The following is a 22,517-nucleotide window of genomic DNA, read 5'->3' as shown; positions in this document are numbered from 1 at the left end:
GATTCAATATTCACATCAACTACACTATATACATGCAAACTATAATAGGTATAGTTTGGGGTTTTCAATACACAGCTTTTACGAATTCAGAGTTATACACTGCTATTCATATAAACTATGGTTGATTTAGTTTATGATATACATTACTACAAGAGCACAACATTTAATAATTATTTAAGTATAATTATTACCGTATACAGTATTCAACGGATTCAAATACAAGAGAACAATACAAAATTACATGTAAACTAGATTATATAGTATTGTGAGACTCTACTTCAAAACTGTACCTTTAAGTGTACTGAATTAAACCCTATCATAGTATAACCAGAGTCTCCTGGAGGGAGGGTGTGAGATTTGTGAATAGATCTATTCGGGATTGACAATCCCACACCTGAACTGCTAGCTACAGTTAGGCAGGCATGCTTGGGGTGACAAATGTCATTTAACCAACACTTGAAGAACGTTGTAAAGGTCACTAGGTCATATCAAGCATGGTTATACGACTCACAATAAGTATAAACTAACCTTTGTTTACAATATTACATTCTTCATTAGTTTTATTTTAATTAATAAAACTATTATACATTACATTTGGGGATTTCAGAAATACAACACATGGCTTTATTTAATAAAAACTACTATACATAATGGTGGTAGCCAGAGTTTTCAAACGGAACATTCCACACGGTGGTTTTTCATACAGAATTCATCATACCATACACTCTAGTAGTAACCAAGCATACAGACTAATATGTTTTATACTACAAAGGATACCGTAACAAACATGATGGGTTTTATGCATAAGAACAATCCTATGTGTTCATACAAACCCTAATGCTTGGATCTAGGTTTCTCTATTGTACATGCTTTGAATCCAAGACTTGCAAACCCTAATCTAGCATACATAATATCAAATTAACAAATAACATCAGATCTAGACGTTTACCTCTTCAAATAGAAGCTTGAGTCTTCTTCTCTTGAGCTTAGAATCACAATTGTAATTCCTCTAATGGATCACAAACACCATACAAGCAAGAAGGAAATTATGAGAGAGGAGAGATGGTGTTAAAATCGGCCCTAGGGTTTCTCTTGGGAACAAGTGGCCGAAAATTGAAGCCTTTGGGTCTTATTTATACTGTAGGGTGCTAGGGTTTCAGTCTAAACCCTAATGGATAGCTTAGCCACCAAGCAGCCCAAAGAACCTTCTGGAATGAGGCCTTGGACGAAAATATGATGATCCTTCATCATAATTTTGTTCCCCCTTAGTCCATTAGGTTTCCCAGCCCTAAACTCAACTATCACACATTTGACAGTTTATGCCCTTTTATTTAATTAATCTATTTTAGTCACCAAATTAATTCCTAATTAATTTATGACTAATACTAATTAAATAAATATGATTTCTCCTTTAATATATTATTCTTATAATATATTAATAAACCATAATATCCTCTCTCTCATATCAAATTACCTTGTCAAGTTGCTTTGGTGAAGGCAACCCAAAAGGACCATGCACAACCGGGTCAAGTACATACCAAATATAGTTACGGGCTTAGACACTAATCCAACAGTCTCCCACTTGGATAAGTCTAGTAACTATATCTCACATACGACTTCAGGATCCGGCTAGCAATCGTAGCTCTTATACGCTTCTGTCAACTCTGATCAAAATCCTGTCCTTCAGATAAGGGATCATATAATCCTCTGTTCTAGATATCATGCTGATAATATTTATTGTCCAGCATTTTGTTTCTCGATCTCTGATCCGTTCGACATAAAATTTAGTTGAACACATCAACCTCATCCTGACCGGGCCCGGCACATAAGTCAAACCAAATCATCGAGTGGCCAAGATATCGCTTTTATCCTCTTAGAATAAAAGGAATGGATAAACTTCGACTTATATGCTTTTATTATCTACTAGCCAAGTTACACACAATAATATATTTTATAACATCAAGTTACTAATGTGTTTTCGTATTATCAATATATAATCAACTAGCAAACAATAACCATATCTCTAGGTTTTAAGATTATATGATATTATCATCTTGCGATCACTTACGATAACATTCAAGAAGTGATACTAGCAAGTGCGGCTTTATTCCAATGCTCAAAACATATTTCATAAGCACTCATAAACTTCGTAGCAAACCTTTGCTATGTCAAAAACCTTTCAGACAATCTACAAACAAATTTATGACAATCTTCTTTCATATCTACTTCCAACATATGAGCGATTGTGGACTGTTCGAACAATCTTATTATTCAGGAAGTTAAAACATGCAAAATTTGGAAATAACAGATAAATTATCAACACAAGATAGTAACTTTCTTATAAATAACACACCTTTATTTAATCATCAAAATGTTGAATACAAAATTATCCATTACAAATTTCCTACCTATCTAATCTAAACTAATATCGTCCTTTAGCCCAACGCTCCTAGCGTGCTTCAAATGCTTTACCCTACTCAGTCCCTTCGTAAGGGGATCTGCTGGGTTATCTTCTGACGATACCCTCTTCACAACGAGGAGTCCCTCTTCTACCCGATGTCTAATAAAATGGTATTTCCTGTCGATATGTCGAGATCTGCCATGATCCCTTGGTTCCTTGGTCAAGGCAACCGCTCCTTCATTATCACAGAAAATTTCCATAGGCTCCTTTATGGATGGCATAACTCCAAGGTCTCCTATGAAGTTCTTCAACCATATAGCCTCCTTTGATGCTTCGCTTACCGCAATGTACTCTAATCCGCACGTTGAATTAGCTACGGTCTCTTGCTTGGAACTTTTCCAAGTCACTGCTCCTCCATTCAGGGTAAAGACCCAGCCTGACTGCGATCGGTAATTATCCCGATCCGTCTGAAAACTAGCATCACTGTACCCTCGCACCCTTAAGTCATCACTCCCACCGAGGACTAGAAACCATTCCTTGGTCCTTCGTAGGTACTTAAGAATATTCTTGACAACAATCCAATGCGCCCTACCAGGGTTCCCTTGATATCTGCTGACCATGCTCAAAGCGAAGGCCACATCAGGGCGAGTATAGGTCATAGCGTACATAATCGAGCCAACTACGAAAGCATAAGGTACTCGGCTCATATCAGCTATCTCTGCCTCTGTACTTGGGCTCTGAGTCTTACTCAGTTTGGTATTGCATTGGATTGGTAACTCCCCTTTCTTGGAATTTTCCATACTAAAACGTTTTAGCACCTTTTCCAAGTATGTATCCTGACTGAGTCCTATCAGTCTCTTACTTCTGTCTCTCACTATCCTTATTCCCAGAATATACGAAGCCTCTCCGAGGTCCTTCATAGCGAAACACTTCCCAAGCCAGAACTTGACCTCCTGCAAGGTTGGGATGTCGTTTCCTATGAGCAGTATGTCATCGACATACAATATGAGGAAGCTTACTATACTCCCACTGGCCTTGACATACACACATGACTCATCTTCGCTTCGCAGAAAACCAAACTCTTTAACCTTCTCATCAAAACAAAGATTCCATCTGCGAGATGCTTGCTTTAATCCATAAATGGATTTTTCAAGCTTGCACACCCTATTGGGATGCTTCGCATCGACAAAACCCTCTGGCTGATTCATGTAAACATCCTCAGCCAACTTCCCATTAAGGAAAGCAGTTTTAACGTCCATCTGCCATATTTCATAGTCATGAAACGCAGCTATTGCGAGCATTACCCTAATAGACTTTATCTTAGCAACTGGCGAGAAGGTCTCATCATAGTCAACTCCAGGAGTTTGAGTAAAGCCCTTCGCGACCAATCGCGCTTTATAAGTGTGCACTTTCTCATCCATGTCTGTCTTCTTCTTGAAGATCCACTTGCATCCGACTGTCTTACGACCCGATACATTATCAACCAAATTCCAAACTTGGTTGTCATACATGGACTGAATCTCGCTGTCCATAGCCTCTTTCCATTTAGCAGACTCTGGGCCTGCCATGGCTTCCTTATAGCTATTAGGTTCGTCCAGATTTACTAGTGTACTATCACTAATAAACGTATCCCCGTCAGTAGTAACATGGAAACCATAAAACTGGGGTGGAACACTAACTCTATCGGAACGTCTAAGAGGTAAGGACTGGTCAATTAGTTCAACAGGAGTTTCCTCCTCAGGTTGAGCGCCAGTGTCAGAGGTTCCTTCATCTCCTGACTCTTGAAGCTCTTCAAGGTCAATCTGACTCCCACTGTCTCCTTGACTTATGAGTTCTCTCTCTCTGAAAACTCCTCTCCTAGCAACAAAGACAACATTGTCACTTGGTCTATAGAAGAGATAACCAAAAGACTTCTGTGGATAGCCGATGAAATAACACTTCTCACTACGAGGTTCTAGCTTGTCATGAGTCTCTCGTCTTACGAAAGCTTCACAACCCCAAACCTTGATATGTGCTAACGAGGGAGCTTTCCATATCCACATCTCGTGAGGTGTTTTGGCAACCTTCTTGGTGGGAACAAAGTTAAGGATATGGGCGGCAGTCTCTAAGGCATACCCCCAAAATGAGATTGGTAACGAAGCACGACTCATCATAGAACGAACCATGTCCAACAAGGTTCGATTACGTCTCTCAGCCACACCATTCAATTGTGGCGTTCTAGGAGGCGTCAATTGCGAAACTATTCTGCATTCTTTTAGATAGTCGTGAAACTCAAGACTTAGGTACTCTCCTCCTCGATCAGATCGAAGCATCTTGATTTTCCTGCCCAGCTGATTCTCCACTTCATTCTTAAACTCTTTGAACTTTTCAAAGGTTTCTGACTTCTGCTTAATTAAGTAGATATATCCATATCTGCTATAATCGTCTGTAAAAGTCACGTAGAAGCGACAAGCGTCCCTTGTGGTGGATCTAAAGGGTCCACATACATCTGTATGTATGAGATCCAATACACCCTCACCCCTTTCACATGTGCCGGTAAAGGGTGACTTGGTCATCTTCCCAAGTAAACAAGACTCACACGCGTCATCGTCCCTAAGGTCGAACGACTTCAAAACTCCATCCTTTTGGAGTTGGGCTATGCGTTTCTTGTTAACATGGCCAAGGCAACAATGCCACAAGCATGCTTTGTCCAAACTTGTGGACGAATCAATATTCAATACATCATTTCCTAAATTATCTATAATTAACACAGATTCATAAATCCCATTACAAGGTAATGCATTGAAATAAAAAACACCATTCAAATAAGCATTAATAGAACCATTACTATTATCAAACGAATATCTGAAACCTTGTCTAAACAATCCATGAAAAGAAATGATGTTCCTTGCCATATCTGGTGAATAGCAACAATTATTTAAATCTAGCCCTAACCCATTACTCAACACTAAGGAATAAACTCCGATCTTGGTTACTGGTGAAGACTTCTTGTTTCCCATGATCAAGTTTATCCTTCCATGCTCCACTTCCCTACTTTTTCTTAGCCCCTGCAAATCAGAACAAATGTGGTAACCACATCCAGTATCAAGGACCCATGAAGTAGCAAGTGATGAGTTATTAGATTTAATTAAATACATACCTGCAAAGGTGGGCTTTATCTTCCCATCCTTAATATCCTGTAGATATTTAGGGCAGCTTCGTTTCCAATGGCCCTTCTGGTGGCAATAGAAGCACTCTGCTTCCTTGGGGTCAGAAGAGGGTTTAACAGAACCTGCTTTGGTTCCACTAGAAGAGGAACCATCTTGGGGCTTACCCTTTTGGTGGCTCTTAGAAGGAGCCTTCCTCTTCTTTCCCTTTCCTTGGCCAATTGCCAACACAGGAGCAGCTACAGTAGAGGATGATGCAATAGATTTTTCCTTGAGGTTGCTCTCAGCTGTCCTCAAGAGCCCTTGAAGTTTACTCAGGGTGACCTCTTCCTTGTTCATGTGGTAGGTCATTCTGAACTGGTTGTAGTAGGAAGGCAAGGAGTGGAGGATGATGTCGATAGCCAAATCCTCATCAAACTTAACATTAAGTTTGAGAAGACGATCAACATACCTTTGCATTCTTTGCAAATGAGCAGTTAGGGATTCTCCACTCCCCATCCTAGTGGTGATCATGTTGGTAATGATCTCATAGCGCTCTTGCCTCGCGCTCAGGTGGTACCTGTCCAGCAAATCTTGATGCATCTCATATGGATACATGTCCTCATAGGACTTTTGGAGTTCGAGGTTCATGATGGCCAGCATGATGCAATGAACTTTCGTCGCATCACGTTCGTGGGCCTCAAAGGCGGCCATCTCTTCAGGAGTAGCAACTTCTGGGTTGATCTTTTGCAGCTTCTCATCGAGGACATATTCTTTGTCCTCGTAGCGAGTTATCATGCGAATATATCTCATCCACTCGTTGAAGTTTGACCCATCAAATGTCACCTTTTGACACAGGTTCATCAGCGAGAATGATCCAGAAGCGTTGTTGTTTGTGTTTGCGTTTGACATCTGAAATAGAAAGGAACAAAGTTTGATTAGAAATGAATCCCCAATTAAACACCCAAATGAGAAATTAGGGCTAGGATCCAACAACATTATTTACAACTTAGAAAAGGGATGTCGTAATCTAAAAGTAAATAATTTGAAGGTAAGTGAATGACGATTCACTAATTCTCACCATGAAAAAACGAAAAGAGATTAAGTTTTAAATGTATTTGAAAATTCCTAGATTTCTTTTGAGATTCATGAACATTTCAATGGCATGTTTAAATCTCGATATGCACTTCAAATTTGCGACTTGGATGCCGAGGATCGCAAACAAGTTGTGAATAACCATGCGAATCAACATGGTACACTCAATGTCTTTATCACCTATCAATGTGCCGGTTAGCCACACACGCTCCATTGATCTATGATAACCATCGAGCCACCCTTTGTCACCAATGTCGATCCCAAATTAGTGTGTTGGTTAGCCGCGCACGTTCCACTAACGTTTGACAAGCGTACAAAGTGTAATTCCATGGAATAGCATCATTTTCACATTTTACCCTAAAGTAACTAAGATTGGGAATTTGAAAACATTGTAGTTACTTTGCAATATTCATTATACTTATAATGAGGAATTAAGTGCCCTATCCTATCCTTTCAGCTAACGACCCTCCACCAGTCAAGCAAGCGGTGGATGTGAATGTACATCCATTAAGCGCCATTTTATAGGCAGCAACCTTATACCCACCTTATAGACTGGCTTCGTGAATGAGGCCTACTAGCGATAAGACTAGCTTATTCTTATACATATATATTAATTAATCTTGTAATAATATAATAGTATAGGGTTGAATTTTAAACTTGTAAAATTCTAAGGGTTTGAAATTTAAATCATTCAAAATTAAACTTTTAATCACAAAATTTAAATTTCAAAACTTGAGGACAAGTTTTGAACTTTTCAAAACACAAGGGATCAAATAACAAATAATATAAATCAAACAATTAATTTAGTGATTATCTATATTTGACCTAATTCAATTTCTTGCAAGATAAGCTACCCAATTAATTCAAATAACCAATTTTAATCATATAAGGAATTTATTATCTAATCAATTGGTAAATATCTTTTGTTTTTGGCAAGGATAGTCTCACAAAATCATTAAAATTCGAATTTTATCAGTAAACACAGATTAGGCAACTATTCCATAGCAAAAACAGCAAGAAATCCCGATATTGCCTCTGTCAGACGATCCGACTCGCCGAGTCACTCATGGACTCGCCGAGTAGGGCCGACTCGCCGAGTCCATGAAGTGACTCGCCGAGTCCAGTCGAACAGAAGCCAGAAAAACGATTTTCAGCATGTAAACAGTTATAGCATCACATACAACAGAAACCAATCAAGGCTCTGATACCACTGATGGGTTTTATGCATAAGAACAATCCTATGTGTTCATACAAACCCTAATGCTTGGATCTAGGTTTCTCTATTGTACATGCTTTGAATCCAAGACTTGCAAACCCTAATCTAGCATACATAATACCAAAATAACAAATAACATTAGATCTAGATGTTTACCTCTTCAAATAGAAGCTTGAGTCTTCTTCCCTTGAGCTTAGAATCACAGTTGTAATTCCTCTAATGGATCACAAACACCACACAAGCAAGAAGGCAATTATGAGAGAGGAGAGATGGTGCTAAAATCGGCCCTAGGGTTTCTCTTGGGAACAAGTGGCCGAAAATTGAAGCCTTTGGGTCTTATTTATACTGTAGAGTGCTAGGGTTTCAGTCTAAACCCTAATGGATAGCTTAGCCACCAAGCAGCCCAAAGAACCTTCTGGAATGAGGCCTTGGACGAAAATATGATGATCCTTCATCATAATTTCGTTCCCCCTTAGTCCATTAGGTTTCCCAGCCCAAAACTCAACTATCACACATTTGACAGTTTATGCCCTTTTATTTAATTAATCTCTTTTAGTCACCAAATTAATTCCTAATTAATTTATGACTAATACTAATTAAATAAATATGATTTCTCCTTTAATATATTATTCTTATAATATATTAATAAACCATAATATCCTCTCTCTCATATCAAATTACCTTGTCAAGTTGCTTTGGTGAAGGCAACCCAAAAGGACCATGCACAACCGGGTCAAGTACATACCAAATATAGTTACGGGCTTAGACACTAATCCAACAAAACATTCATAGAAGGAACTAGCAAGGTCATACTTTTACTAAAGAAAATATTGGATTTTCTTGGAAACATACAAACATTTCTACAAATTCATCAACAGATTTTCAATACAAAACATCGCTTATGAACTCACCAGCTTTATGCTGATACTCTTTCAAACCTGCTCGTATTCTCAGGAAATCAGTAGACAGATAACACCTGGGGTTTTGAGAAGATGGAGCAATTAGAGTCACGTTTTTATATTTTCCTTATATTTTTGATGTATACAAACAAGACTTAAACATATGTAAACCTTTTTCATATATGTATTCACTGTAATGGTTGTGTTTACTATGATTGCTATGATACAATTGTTGTGATACTATACATGACGTCATCCACCCGCGAACGTTTCCGTCGTTCCGGTTTGGGGGTGTGACAGAGGTCCTTCATAGCGAAACACTTCCCAAGCCAGGACTTGACCTCCTGCAAGGTTGGGCTGTCGTTTCCTATGAGTAGTATGTTATCTACATACAATACCATAAAGCTCACTACCCTCCCACTAGCTTTGACATCTACATAGGACTCATCCTCGCTTCTCGAAAATCCAAACTCTTTGACTTTCTCATCAAAACAAAGATTCAATCTACGATATGCTTGTTTCAATCCATAAATAGATTTCTCAAGCTTACACACTCTATTAGGGTACTTTGCATTGATAAAACCCTCTGGATGACTCATGTAAACATCTTTAGCCAACTTTCCATTAAGGAAAGCGGTTTTGACATCCATTTGCCATATCTCATAATCATGAAATGCAGCTATGGCCAACATAACCCTTATCGATTTAATCTTCGCTACTGATGAGATGGTCTCATCATAGTCAACTCCCGTAGTTTGAGTAAAGCCATTCGTAACCAGACGCGCCTTATATGTGTGTACTTTCCCATCCATGTCGGTCTTCTTCTTGAAGATTCATTTGCACCCAACTGTCTTACGACTCGGTACATTGTCAACCAAGTTCCAAACTTGATTGTCATACATGGACTGAATCTCGCTGTCCATAGCCTCTTTCCATTTTGCAGACTCGGGTCCTGCCATGGCTTCCTTGTAGCTGTTAGGTTCATCTAAATTTACCAGTGTGCTATCACTGATAAATGTATCACCTTCAGTAGTAATATGGAAACCATAAAACTCAGGTGTATTTCTAACTCTACTGGAACGCCTCAGAGGTAAGGACTCTTCAATTGGATCAACTGGAGTTTCCTCCTCAGGTTGATTGCTAGTGTTTGAGGTTCCTTCACCGCTTGACTCTTGAAGCTCTTCAATGTCAATTTTCCGCCCACTGTTTCCTTGGCCTTGAGTTCTCTCTCGCGAAAGACTCCTTTCCTCGCAACGAAGACAACATTGTTACTCAGTCTGTAGAAGAGATATCCAAAGGATTTCTGTGGGTAGATGATGAAAATACATCGCTCACTCCAAGGTTCGAGCTTGTCGTGAGTTTCTTTTCTCACAAAAGCCTTGCAGCCCCAAACTTTGATGTGGTCTAATGTGGGAATTTTCCCTGTCCACATCTCGTGAGGTGTTTTGGAAACATTTTTGGTAGGGACTAGATTAAGGATATGGGCGGCAGTCTCTAAGGCATACCCCCAGAGTGAGATAGGTAACGAAGCTCGACTCATCATGGAACGAACCATGTCTAGCAAGGTTCTATTGCGCCTCTCAGCCACACCATTAAGCTTTGGTGTCCTAGGTGGCATCAATTGTGAAACAATTCCACATTCCTTAAGATAGTCAAGGAACTCGATACTAAGATACTCTCCTCCATGATCGAATCGCAGCATCTTTATCTTCCTGCCCAATTGATTCTCTACTTCTTGCTTAAACTCTTTGAACTTTTCAAAGGTTTCTGACTTATGCTTGATTAAGTAAATATACCCATATCTACTATAATCCTCAGTAAAAGTCACATAGAAGCTCTTAGCATCCCTTGTGGCGGTTCTGAATGGTCCACACACATCAGTGTGTATGAGATCCAACAGACCTTCACTCCTTTCACAACTACCAGTGAAGGGTGACTTGGTCATCTTTCCAAGTAAACAAGATTCGCAAGTGTCACCCGACTTTAAGTCGAATGACTCCAAAACTCCATCCTTTTGGAGTTGGGCTATGCGCTTCTTGTTGACATGTCCAAGACGACAATGCCACAAGCATGCCTTATCCAATTCATTGGAAGAATCAATATTCAACACATTATTTCCTAAGTTATCTACAGTCAGCACAGTTTCATATATACCATTGCAAGGTAATGCTTCAAAATAAAATACACCATTACAATAAGCATAAATACCACCATTTTCATTGTTAAAAGAAAAGGTAAAACCTTGTTTATACAAACTGTGAAAGGAAATAACATTTCTCGCCATATCGGCGGAGTAACAACAATTATTCAAATCTAAATTTAAACCATTACTAAGAAATAAGGAATAAACTCCAATCTTGGTCACATGCGACACTTTCCTATTTCCCATGATTAAGTTTATCTTCCCGTGATCCACATCCCTACTTCTTTTTAGTCCCTGCAAATCAGAACAAATGTGAATACCACAACCTGTATCAAGGACCCAAGAATTAGCATGTGATGAGTTATTAGATTGAATAGTGTAAATACATGAAAAGGGGGGTTTGATCTTCCCATCCTTTATGTCATGCAAGTACTTGGGGAAGCTTCGTTTCCAGTGCCCTTTATCATGACAGTGGAAGCACTCTGCTTCCTTCAGATTGGAAGCGGGACTAACAAAACCAGCTTTGGTCCCACTTGAAGAGGATCCATCAGGAGACTTTCCCTTGAGGCTCTTGTAGGGAGCTTTCCTCTTTTTTTCCCTTCCAATGTCTGATTGCCAGAACAGGGGCAAAAGTAGAATTAGTAGGAGTAGACACAACCGACTTGCCTTTCAGATTGCTTTCTGCAGTCCTGAGAAGGCCTTGAAGCTTGCTAAGAGTGACCTCCTCCTTGTTCATATGATAAGTCATACGAAACTGATCATAACAAGAAGGTAAAGAGTGTAGAATGATATCTATGGCCAACTCTTCATCAAAATTGACATTCAATTTAAGCAAGCGGTCCACGAATCTCTGCATCTTCTACAAGTGGGTCGTGATAGGTTCACCATCCTTCATTTTGGTTGTGATCATGGAGGCAATGATCTCATACCTCTCCTGCCGATCACTTTGATGGTATCTTTCCATCAAATCATGATACATTTCATAGGGGTAGTAGTCCTCATAGGACTTTTGCAGCTCAGCAGTCATGGTTGCAATCATTAGACACGACACCTTTCTCGCATCCCTCTCATGAGTAGGGTGTTCAACGATTTGTTCAGGAGTAGAAGTGGTGACATCAATCTCTTTAAGCTCTTTATCAAGGACATATTCTTTGTCCTCATAGCGAATAGCCATCCTGATGTTTTGAATCCAGTCATTGAAATTCGAGCCATCAAAAATGACCCTCCCACATAGGTTCATGAGGGAGAAAGAGCCTGAAGGGATTGGGTTGTAAGCATTGTTTGGGATAGACATCTGAAAAGAAGAAGAACAAAGTTTATATTAGATGATTATCCTTAATATTACACCCAACATGAAATATTAAGGCTAAGACCCAACACAATATTCTACAATTGCGAAGAGGGATGCTGTAATCCAATTGTAAAATATTTGAAGGTAGGTAAATGACGATTTACCAATTTCCACCATGAAAAGCGAAATAGATTATTAAGTTTTAATTGGATTTGAAATTCCTAGATCTTTGAGATTCATTGAACTTTTTCAATGGCATGTTTATATCTCGATTGTGCCCTTCAAGTTTGTGACTGGGATGCCGAGGATCACAAACAAGGAGTGAATAACCATGCAAATTAGCTTGGTACACCCAATGTTACAAATCACCTAATCAATGTGTCGGTTAACCACACACGCTCCATTGATCTATAATTAACACCAAGTTACCCTTTGCCACACATTGTCAGTCCCAGATTAGTGTGCCGGTTAACAATACACGCTCCACTAACGACTTAACAAGGTGGAAAGTGTAATTTCATGGATTAACACCATTTCACATTTTTCCTAAAGTAACTAAGATTGGGAATTTTTAATAAAAGTTTAGTTACTTTATTTTTTGATCATTATACTTTTAATGAGGGAGAATTAATGTCCTATCCTACCCGTTCGGCTAACGACCCTCGACCAGTCAAGGAAGCGGTGGGTGAAAGTGGACACCCATTAAACTACCATTTTATAGACAGTAACCTTATCCCCCCCCCCCTTATAGACCGGCTTCGTGAATGAGACCTACTAACGGTAAGACCGCCTTTATCTTATACACACACATATATATATATATATATATATATATATATATATATATATATTATTAAACTTATAATATTATAAAGTATAAGGGTTGAATTTTAACTTTTAAAACTCTAGGGTTTGGAATTAAAGTTTCATTAGTGAGACTCTACAAATTCCAAAACTTGATGGCAAGTTTTGAAACTTGTCAAAACTCTTCACATTCATAACTTATGAGTTTAATTGGATTTTAATGTAAGAGACCTTTCATTTTCCATAACTTGAGGACAAGTTATGGAGGTCATTAAAATGTATTTAGATCATCTTTTCTAACAACTAAATTATCACATAATTCATGATCTAACTAAACTCATAGGCAAGATAATTTTTAGTCAACAATTTTGTTTATCATATAAAAAACAACAATTATTTCAAAACTTTGACAATTATCTTGTGTGGATGAGTACAAGCACTACCATATCATAAAAAACATTTCTAATGTTTGTGGTAGTGTTACAAATCCAAATCAGGCCAAGAAACTCGAAAATTTGCAAACAGAGCCTTCAACTCGTCGAGACATGAACTGGACTCAGCGCGTTGCTCTGATACTGAGTGGACTCGTCGAGTCTCTTCATGTACTCGACGAGTTCACTAGTCAGAGGCAAAAAATTCGACTTTTTCAGCTTTGAAACACTAGTAAACATCAAATATAATGGAAAACAATCCTAGGCTCTGATACCACTGTTGGGTTTTGAGCACTATAACACTCCTATGGTGGACATGCAACCCTAAATGCTTTGGATCTATGTTTTCTCTATTATACATGCATATTTTCAATTTTTCCAAAGCATTGTCCTAACTAGCATACAAATTGCCAATTGAATAAAACATCTAGATAGATGACATACCTTTTGAAGGACTTGTAGTTCTTGACCCTTGTAAGCTTGAGCACCTCAAGTGTGATGCCTCTAATAGTTCACAAACACCAATATGCAAGAGGATGATTTAAGAGAATAATCTATTTATCTCAAAGAGAAGAGGCAACCATTTGTCACCGATTTTGGCTATAGAGGGTTCTATTTATAGTGTTGTACATGCTAGGGTTACACTTGGTAAACCCTAATAACCAATGACTTTCCACATTCTCATGCTCCATGGGTTTAGCCTCCATGGACTATCTATGGATTAATTTAGCCCATAATCATGGATCATTAGCCCAGACTACAAGAATGATTGATTTACATAATCAATCCTCATATATTTAATTAGTCTATTTTGATCACAAAATTAATAAATTAATTCTTGATCAATACTAATTAAATAATTATGTATTAATATATTATACTTATAATATATTAATAAACCATAAATAACCTTATTCTCAAAATTCATCCTATCAAATTGCACTAGTGAAGACAACCCAAAAGGACCATGCTACAATCGGGTCAAGTACATACCAGTTATAGTTATGAGCTTAGACACCAAATCCAACACAACAATGGTGGCATGCGGATGGTGGTGGTGAACAGAGATGATGGCAGGCGGATGGTGGTGGTCAATGGTGATGGTGGAAGGTGGATCGTGATGGTGAATGATGATATTGGGATATGTTGTGTGTTCTTGAAAGGGTGTCATCTGTTGGGTGTTCTTAGGAGAGAGAGAGAGAGAGAGAGAGAGAGAGAGAGAGAGAGAGAGAGCCTTTTAGTATCTTTAATTATTTAAAAACATTAATAGAAATATAAAAAATATTATAAATACAAATCTAAAGGGTATAATAGTCATTTTAAGTGTATGGGGACCAAAAACACTAAAAGATCCAAAATTAGACCACTGATGCACCCCCAAACGTTTTTGGATCAAAATCACATAATTTTGCCAACAACAGAGACCATTTTTGCAATTTTTATTTATAAGTTTTTGGGATGTTCAATTCAAGTATTGGGATTGTTATTCCTTACTCAAAATGAGTTGATCAACGGGTAGCTCACTAGATATTTCTTAAAAATTTTATGAAACTTTTGAAATTGTTAAACTTTCCGCATCAAACTTGAAACTTTTGAAATCTTAAGAGTTTAAACTTTGTTTGAAAATGATTTTACAAATAGGCCCTAAAGAGGCGTGTTACAATGTTTATGTTCAGAACATAACACGTATAATGCATCATACAATTTTAACACTCAAACAGTATATCCGATGATTAAAAAAAATAAACTTTTCTTTATTATTATTATTATTTATATTATTGTTGTTTTATATATTTTTTAATAATAATAATAAATTAAATAATATTAATAAAAAAAGACAACAAAAGATAAAATAAACTAAAGTAATAAAAAAACAATTTTTTTAAAAGGTAGGTACAATTAATAGTGAAATAGTTTCATATAGATTTACCCAAAATTATACTTTGAAGATTTAAGACATTGATATTGTAATTACTATGACAAAGTTGTGATCATAAAAAGACAACTTTATCTTAACTTTATCGGTATTAATACTTTTAAATTTGACATATTGATTGATTATTGTAATTACTATGACCCAAGTGTGATTATAAAAAAAAAAAATTTATCTAAGCTTTTACTATTGTAAATTTTGCAACCTCTTAAACTTTCTACATAAAGAAAACCAAATTATGGGCATTTAAGCAAAGATGTTATATAAATGTTGATATTAGTTAATCTACCTCCTCTATTTGTATTATTTTCCATGGAGCTAATACATTTTTTGCTGGCCTGAAACTATTGTCTTATACAAATATCCATGGCCGGTGTAGGGCAAGGGCAAGCTGGGCAGTGGAACAGGGCCCAAAAATTTTAGGGGCCCTTTTATTTTTTAACTTAGGCGCTTCAATCGTTCTTCCTCCTTCAGCCTCCTTCTTCACCATTTTGTGCCGCAAGATCTCATGTTTCCAACAGACCACGATCACTAGTCCCCGATTACCACCATTATACCCTTAATCACGTCTGAATCCAAACCAACAGTCACAACTCCTAGAATAAAACCAGTTTCAAACGCACCAATGTGATTACTCCTCTGACCCAATTACGCATCAATGTTCAACACGATTCGATTCATCAACAAAAGCTTATCAAACTCCTGATTTCTTCAAATTAAACCAAGCTTGAACATCACTTCTAAGAAATTTGTAAGCCCTAGTTCCTTTCTGCTTCTTAGAAATTGTTTTTTTTTTTAGTTTTTTGATAAGGATTGTGCAATTGATTATGAGGTTTTTTTTATTGACTTTGATTTCGGTAGTGTCGGGTAGTGTTAAATAACACTTCATAAAAAAATGATTTTGTTAAGAACGTGGCTCGTAGCAGATGGTGTCCAATGAATAGTTTAAAATAACAAGAAAAGTTTCCATGCCAAACACATGATACATTGATAACAATCAATTGATGTTATGAAAAGAGAGACAAATATGTCATTTATTAGAAATTTGGTTAGTTTGTTGGACAAATTGATATGATACGATTTGGGATTTAGTGACTACAATAATGTTAGATTTGTGTGTACTAAAATCATATGAGCACCATTGATTCTCACTTTTTTACAAACAGTTGCATATAAGGCCTTGATCTAATTAACTTCTTATATATTTAGGTGATCACCTGCTACTACTATATATAGATCATTATGAAATGCAAGAGTTTATTATAATGTGTATAATATATGAGATTATGCAAAAAAAAACATAAACATGCAAAGGAAAAACTGAATGCAAGTTAGTTCCTTGATTTCCCTTTGATATCCTTTTTGCATGAAAAATTATCCTGCTATATGCCTACATCTGAGTTTTTTTTTTAATTGACTTTGATTTCAGTAGTGTTGGGTTTATCCTTCTTTGATTTGAAGATAAGTTCGCTTCTCTAAATAACATATGATTCACACTTTCACATGAGAAAAGTAGATTTATGAAACTTATCGTCATTTTAAAAAACTTCAGTTTATATAATTTAATTCGTCACACGTTAGGGCGTACGGGCATTTTTTTTTTGCGCCTCGTCCTGGGCATTTGAATTCTCAAGACCGGCCTTGCAAATATCACTGCTTAAAGTAAAAGGAGTTCAAACACAATATTTATGTTAGAAGTGCATAAGTAATCTTGCATGGAAATTCAAACTATTTTGTTGAAAATGACATGTTGAGTTGGATGATAAAAGTAATGAACCGATTATAAAACTGAAATAATAACTTAAGTAAATGTTCATCCATGAAAAATTTATTTCCCCAACCTTCTAAATTAGGATTAATAATCTTTATAAGACAGACAATAATTATCCTAAATGATCCTCAAAACTAAACAAATTGACACATTTAAAGTGATGTATCAGACTACTTCTTCCTCTTCTTTGGAGGTTGGAGTTCTTCATCCTCATCCTCTTCCTCTTCTTCATCATCATCCTCATCTTCTCCATCATCATCATCATCATCATCATCATCATCATCATCTTCACCTTCATCATTATCATCTTTTTCTTCTTCATCATTGTCATCATTATCATTATCATCATCATCTTGCTCTTCACCATTCTCTTCCTCTCCATCACCCTTTGCACCTCTAGTTATGTCTTTGTTTATGTTATTTTTGTTGTCAGTGTTATTCGGTGCATCATCAGAATCATGATCTTCCTCTCCTTCAGACTCATTATTCCTATCATCATCATCATCTTCATCATTACTATCTGCTTGTAAAGGCTTCGAGTGACATGTTTCATGGTCTCCTTTGATTTTAGGGTTTTCGGATAAAAACCGAGAGGAATCCTAAATAATTACATGTTTTAAACACTTTAAAAACAATAATAGTAAATTAGCAAAAATATAAAATTATTAAGCTTTTAACTTTTGAAACATTATATTATTTGATTTTTCATCGTAAACTAGTATTTTTTGCAATAATGAACAATTTTAGATGCAAATTGGCAAAGTATGATATTACTTTTTTGCATAACTTTTTTTTTAAATTTTAAAAGCTTAATAATTTTAAAATTTTAATATAGATGAAAAAAGTCAAAGCATAAATTAACAATAATAGTAAGGGATAATCACGAAAAAACCACTATATTTTGTCACATTTTCTGGTTTAACCACCAATTTTTAATAAGTTCCGAAGAAACAACCAATTTTTAGTAAAATGTTTCAGCACGACCACTTTTACCTAATAGAACCTATTTTAAATACGAAAAAAACACTACATTTTTCTAAAAGTCCGGTTTAACCACCAATTTTTGGGTGGTTAAACCGAACTTTTGATAAATATAGTGCTTTTTTCGTACTTAAAATAGGTTTTAATAGGTAACAGTGGCCACACTGAAACATTTTATCAAAAATTGATGGTTTTTTCGTAACTTTTTAAAAATTGGTGGTTAAACCGGACTTTTGGAAAAAATAGTGTTTTTTTCGTCATTTTCCCTAATAGTAATTAATATAATATTAACTAGAAAGGATTCCCCGGCGTTGCCGGGGTCGGAAGGTATTGCTTTGTAAAGTAAAGTAGCATGTTGAATTGAATTGAGATAATCCAGTAAAGGAAGATAAACAATGTCATCTAATTACATAAGTAAAGAAATCTAAATAATTATTTCTTACAATAAATGAGGAAAATAAAGAAATGGTGTCACAAATTGAACTTTATTGCCATGTATGGCAGCGGCCGGAAAACCAATCCGGAAAATATAGACCGTTGATTTTTGTCCGTTAATGTGAGGGTGATTTGGTCTTTTCAGGTACTAAGGATTGAATTTGTGACCACGGGTAAACCATATGGACCATTTATGTAATTTTGGCGGTGGTGGTGGTGGTGGTGATGGCAGATGGTGGGTGGCTTTATGGTATTGGGTGAGTATTTTCTAATAAATAAAACATTAATTTAAAACGAAAAAGAGAAATATAAATTAATAAAAAAATCGGATTAGGAGTAAAAGAGTAATTTCGGTTTCCATCGTTGTCCTCAATGTGTTAAATCTGGTAAACCACAGGGACCAAAAAAGACAAAAAGGAAGCAACTTTAAAATGACCCAAATATAGTTGAGGGACCATTTCTGCCAAAAAAACACCATGTTTACTGTTAAAATTTTTCACATCTTTAATATATATATATATATATATATATATATATATATATATATATATATATATATATTCAAATAATTCGTAATATTGATCATGACCCAAAAGTCAAGGTTTAATTTATAAGACACATTTTAACAAAATTGATAAAAATTTAAGGGCTTAAAAAAAAAAACAAAAAACAAAAAAAAAATAGTTGAGGGACCATTTCTGCCAAAAAAACACCATGTTTACTGTTAAAATTTTTCACATCTTTAATATATATATATATATATATATATATATATATATATATATATATATTCAAATAATTCGCAATATTGATCATGACCCAAAAGTCAAGGTTTAATTTATAAGACACATTTTAACAAAATTGATAAAAATTTAAGGGCTTAAGTTGTTAATGTGGAAACTATATATATATTATATAATATGACTAAATACTAATAATATGTAATAAAATGCGAGGTTTATGAAAAATTCAAACCAAAGTGAAAGGGTTGTTTGTGAACAAAAGCATAAAGGTGAAGGGTCAATGTTGTAAGTAGAAATACTAATAATATGTAATAAAATGCCAGAGTTATAAAAAATTCAAACCAAAGTTAAAGGGTTGTTTGTGAACAAAAGCATAAAGGTGAAGTGTCAATGTTGTAAGTAGTGGAGGACCAAAATAGACCAAAAATGTGGTTAAAATTTTTCACAAAATATATATATATATATATATATATATATATATATATATATATATATATAATAATTTACATGAAGTAGGTGTGCCTGTTGTATTGAAACTTAGAGTTAGAAAAATATATACAATATACAAAATATAGTTTGGTGGATAAAACATCCTTTTCCCTAAGGCAAGTGGCTAAGAAAGTGGCATCGAGTTTTGGAATATTCGCACCCCATCCTACACGTTCCTAATTAATTTATTAATTTTTTAATGAGAAATTAAATATCCTCCTACCTTTTGATCCTACTAATTCTCCTACCCATTTAAATGATGACATGTGTCATATTAGTATTCTAAAATATCATTAAATGAACATTAAATGTTACACATGTCATCATTCATTGGGTAGGAGGATATGTAGAAACAAAGAATAGGAGGATATTTAATTTTTTTTTTAATAAATGCTTTAAGTCGAAATCTTTAATAGATACTTTCTTAAGATTTCCTTATATACGAAAAATGTTATAATGAAACGAATCTACATAATATGTTATAAGATTGGTCTATGTACTTTCCGGGACTCCAAAATTGAAGGATTTTTTTTTTTTCAATTTTGGTAAATATTTCAAAGTTTCATATTGAATTTAATTCCTATGTTTTTTCTGATTTTGATTTTCATCACAACGTTTCATTATAATTTCGGACTTTGTTTAAAGGTAAAATAAAGTTTTGTGCAAAATTGAAAATTTATTAACTCTACACTAAAACCGACAGAAATTCAAAAAAAAAAAAATACCAATAATTTAAGTTCGCGTATATTTAATTAGAGATGTATTTAATAAGAATATTTTGATGATAATGAATAAGCCAAACTTTATAAAAGTTACTGTAATTTTATATATATTATTTTGACCATGGAAACTTTAATTTTGTTTACTACATAAAACTTTTTAATTATATATAAACCATATCATACTTCGTAAGTTGTTCGTTTAACCATTCACATGATTTTTTTATTTTATTTAGCCATTAGTTTGGATTTTTTTTTAACAAAAAACAACTCCAAACAAAAAAATGTTAGAAATTCTTGCCATGGTTTTTACGATTGGGAAACATAAACAGTGGTTTCTTTTGAAAAAATTTCAATAGTTAAATTAAAATAAATAAATAAACTATATGGATTTGTATTGAATTTGGTCTTTGACAATATAAAATATAATAAGATAACATTTGAAAAATTCATGGATTATTGTATTAAATCTTAAAATCTTTTTGTTTTTCTAAGCAAATCAATGGGAAAAAAAAATTTAGTTATTTAAAATTGGCGAAGAGAAAACACAACTCATGAGATCAGTAGATACCAACATCATGGCTTGTGATCCAAAACAAAGTCCACGTCTTTTTTTTTTTTTAATTCAAGAGAAGAAAATCTAATGAACAACATAAAAGGACGAAAAAACTAAAAAGCGTATATTAGCAGTACACCCAATAGTAAAAAGTTCAATTTGGCGCAATTTAAGAAACAAAAAACTAAACGAACCTGAACTCGAAGCAAAGCAGACACAAGCAGAGTAGCTAGAGCTTCACCAGCGTATTTTAGCAAACTATAACTGATAACGCTATGAATCGCCTCCATTTCGTAAAAGTAGAATCACGATAACTAGCAACACCACATAAACTTATCAGATTAGCTTCCAATTATGTTACACGATAAAGTTCACGCCGGAAAATTTAAAGAAAATGAACGAAAACGAAAGAAAACTTCGAGATAAACGCTGGAAACGCAACATTAACTTGAAGAAGCTCCAGTTTTATGAATATATTACTGAATTGAATGAAATTTGAGAAGAAAAACTTACGAAACGAAAGATCCGGTGACTGATGAAGCAGATCTGGAGGTTTTATGAGCTAAAACCTGAGAACGGAGACGCCGGAGGTAGCGTTCATTGTGAACCGTTGGATGATGATCGTATGATGAAAAGCGTGAGATAGCTGTAGATATAATCCAAGAGAAAGAGAGAAGAGAGGTGCGATTTTGAGTGTGGTGTTACTCAGGACCTGCCCGTAATATCTTCACAGGGTCTTGGGCAGTTCGGGCAAGGGATTTAATTGTTTAATACTTTAATATGCTAGTCGTTGCTACCGAATTCATTATATATTTGATTTTCTTTAAAGAATATTTTAAAGATAATCATTCATCTCCCTAATTCCCAAAGTTAAAGAACCCATTGTGCTAAGTGACTTTCGCCCCATCAGCCTAATTGGCTCGATATACAAGATCATTGCGAAAATTCTTGCACATCGAATCAAGAAGGTATTGGGGTCCTGCATTGACGAGGTACAATCTGCATATGTGGCGGGAAGGAATATACTAGATGGTCCTCTAGTGGTTAATGAAATTTGTTCGTGGGCAAAAACTGTAAAAAAGAAGATACTATTATTCAAAGTCGACTTTAACAAAGCATTCGACTCTATAAACTGGAAATTTTTAGACTCAAACATGCAATCAATGGGGTTTGGAGTCAAGTGGAGAAAGTGGATTCTCGGTTGTCTGACATCAGCAAAATCTTCGGTTCTTATCAATGGATGTCCAACTGAGGAATTCTGCATCTCCAAGGGAGTAAGACAAGGAGATCCATTATCCCCATTCCTCTTTATAATAGCCATGGAGGGGTTGAGTGTGGCGATGAGAGCGGCCTACGAAAAAGGGGTCTTCCAAGGACTGCAAATCCCTAATGGAGGACCGGTAATCTCGCATCTACTATATGCAGATGATGCACTATTCCTTGGTGAGTGGTCCGAACACAACATAAAAAATCTCGCCAGGATTC

At 35.5% G+C, this 22,517-nt stretch overlaps 1 protein-coding gene across 1 annotated transcript; it reads right to left on the bottom strand.

Moving 5' to 3' along the window:
* Positions 1-17,107: 17,107 nt before the first annotated feature.
* On the bottom strand, positions 17,108-21,695 carry LOC145115463 (uncharacterized). Its single transcript, XM_079051757.1, has 3 exons — positions 21,546-21,695; positions 21,227-21,346; positions 17,108-17,708 (listed from the first exon to the last, which is right to left on the bottom strand). The coding sequence occupies exons 2-3, from the start codon at positions 21,320-21,322 to the stop codon at positions 17,280-17,282; spliced, it is 525 nt and encodes a 174-aa protein (XP_078907883.1). The 5' UTR covers positions 21,323-21,346; positions 21,546-21,695; the 3' UTR covers positions 17,108-17,279.
* Between the last annotated feature and the right edge of the window lie 822 nt (positions 21,696-22,517).

This window comes from Lactuca virosa, chromosome 5, assembly GCF_052849685.1.
Source record: "Lactuca virosa cultivar CGN04683 chromosome 5, Lactuca_virosa_CGN04683_v6, whole genome shotgun sequence".
Taxonomy (NCBI): domain Eukaryota; kingdom Viridiplantae; phylum Streptophyta; class Magnoliopsida; order Asterales; family Asteraceae; genus Lactuca; species Lactuca virosa.
Note: the sequence above shows the minus strand (reverse complement) of the source record. Positions and strands in the feature narration are given on the sequence as shown.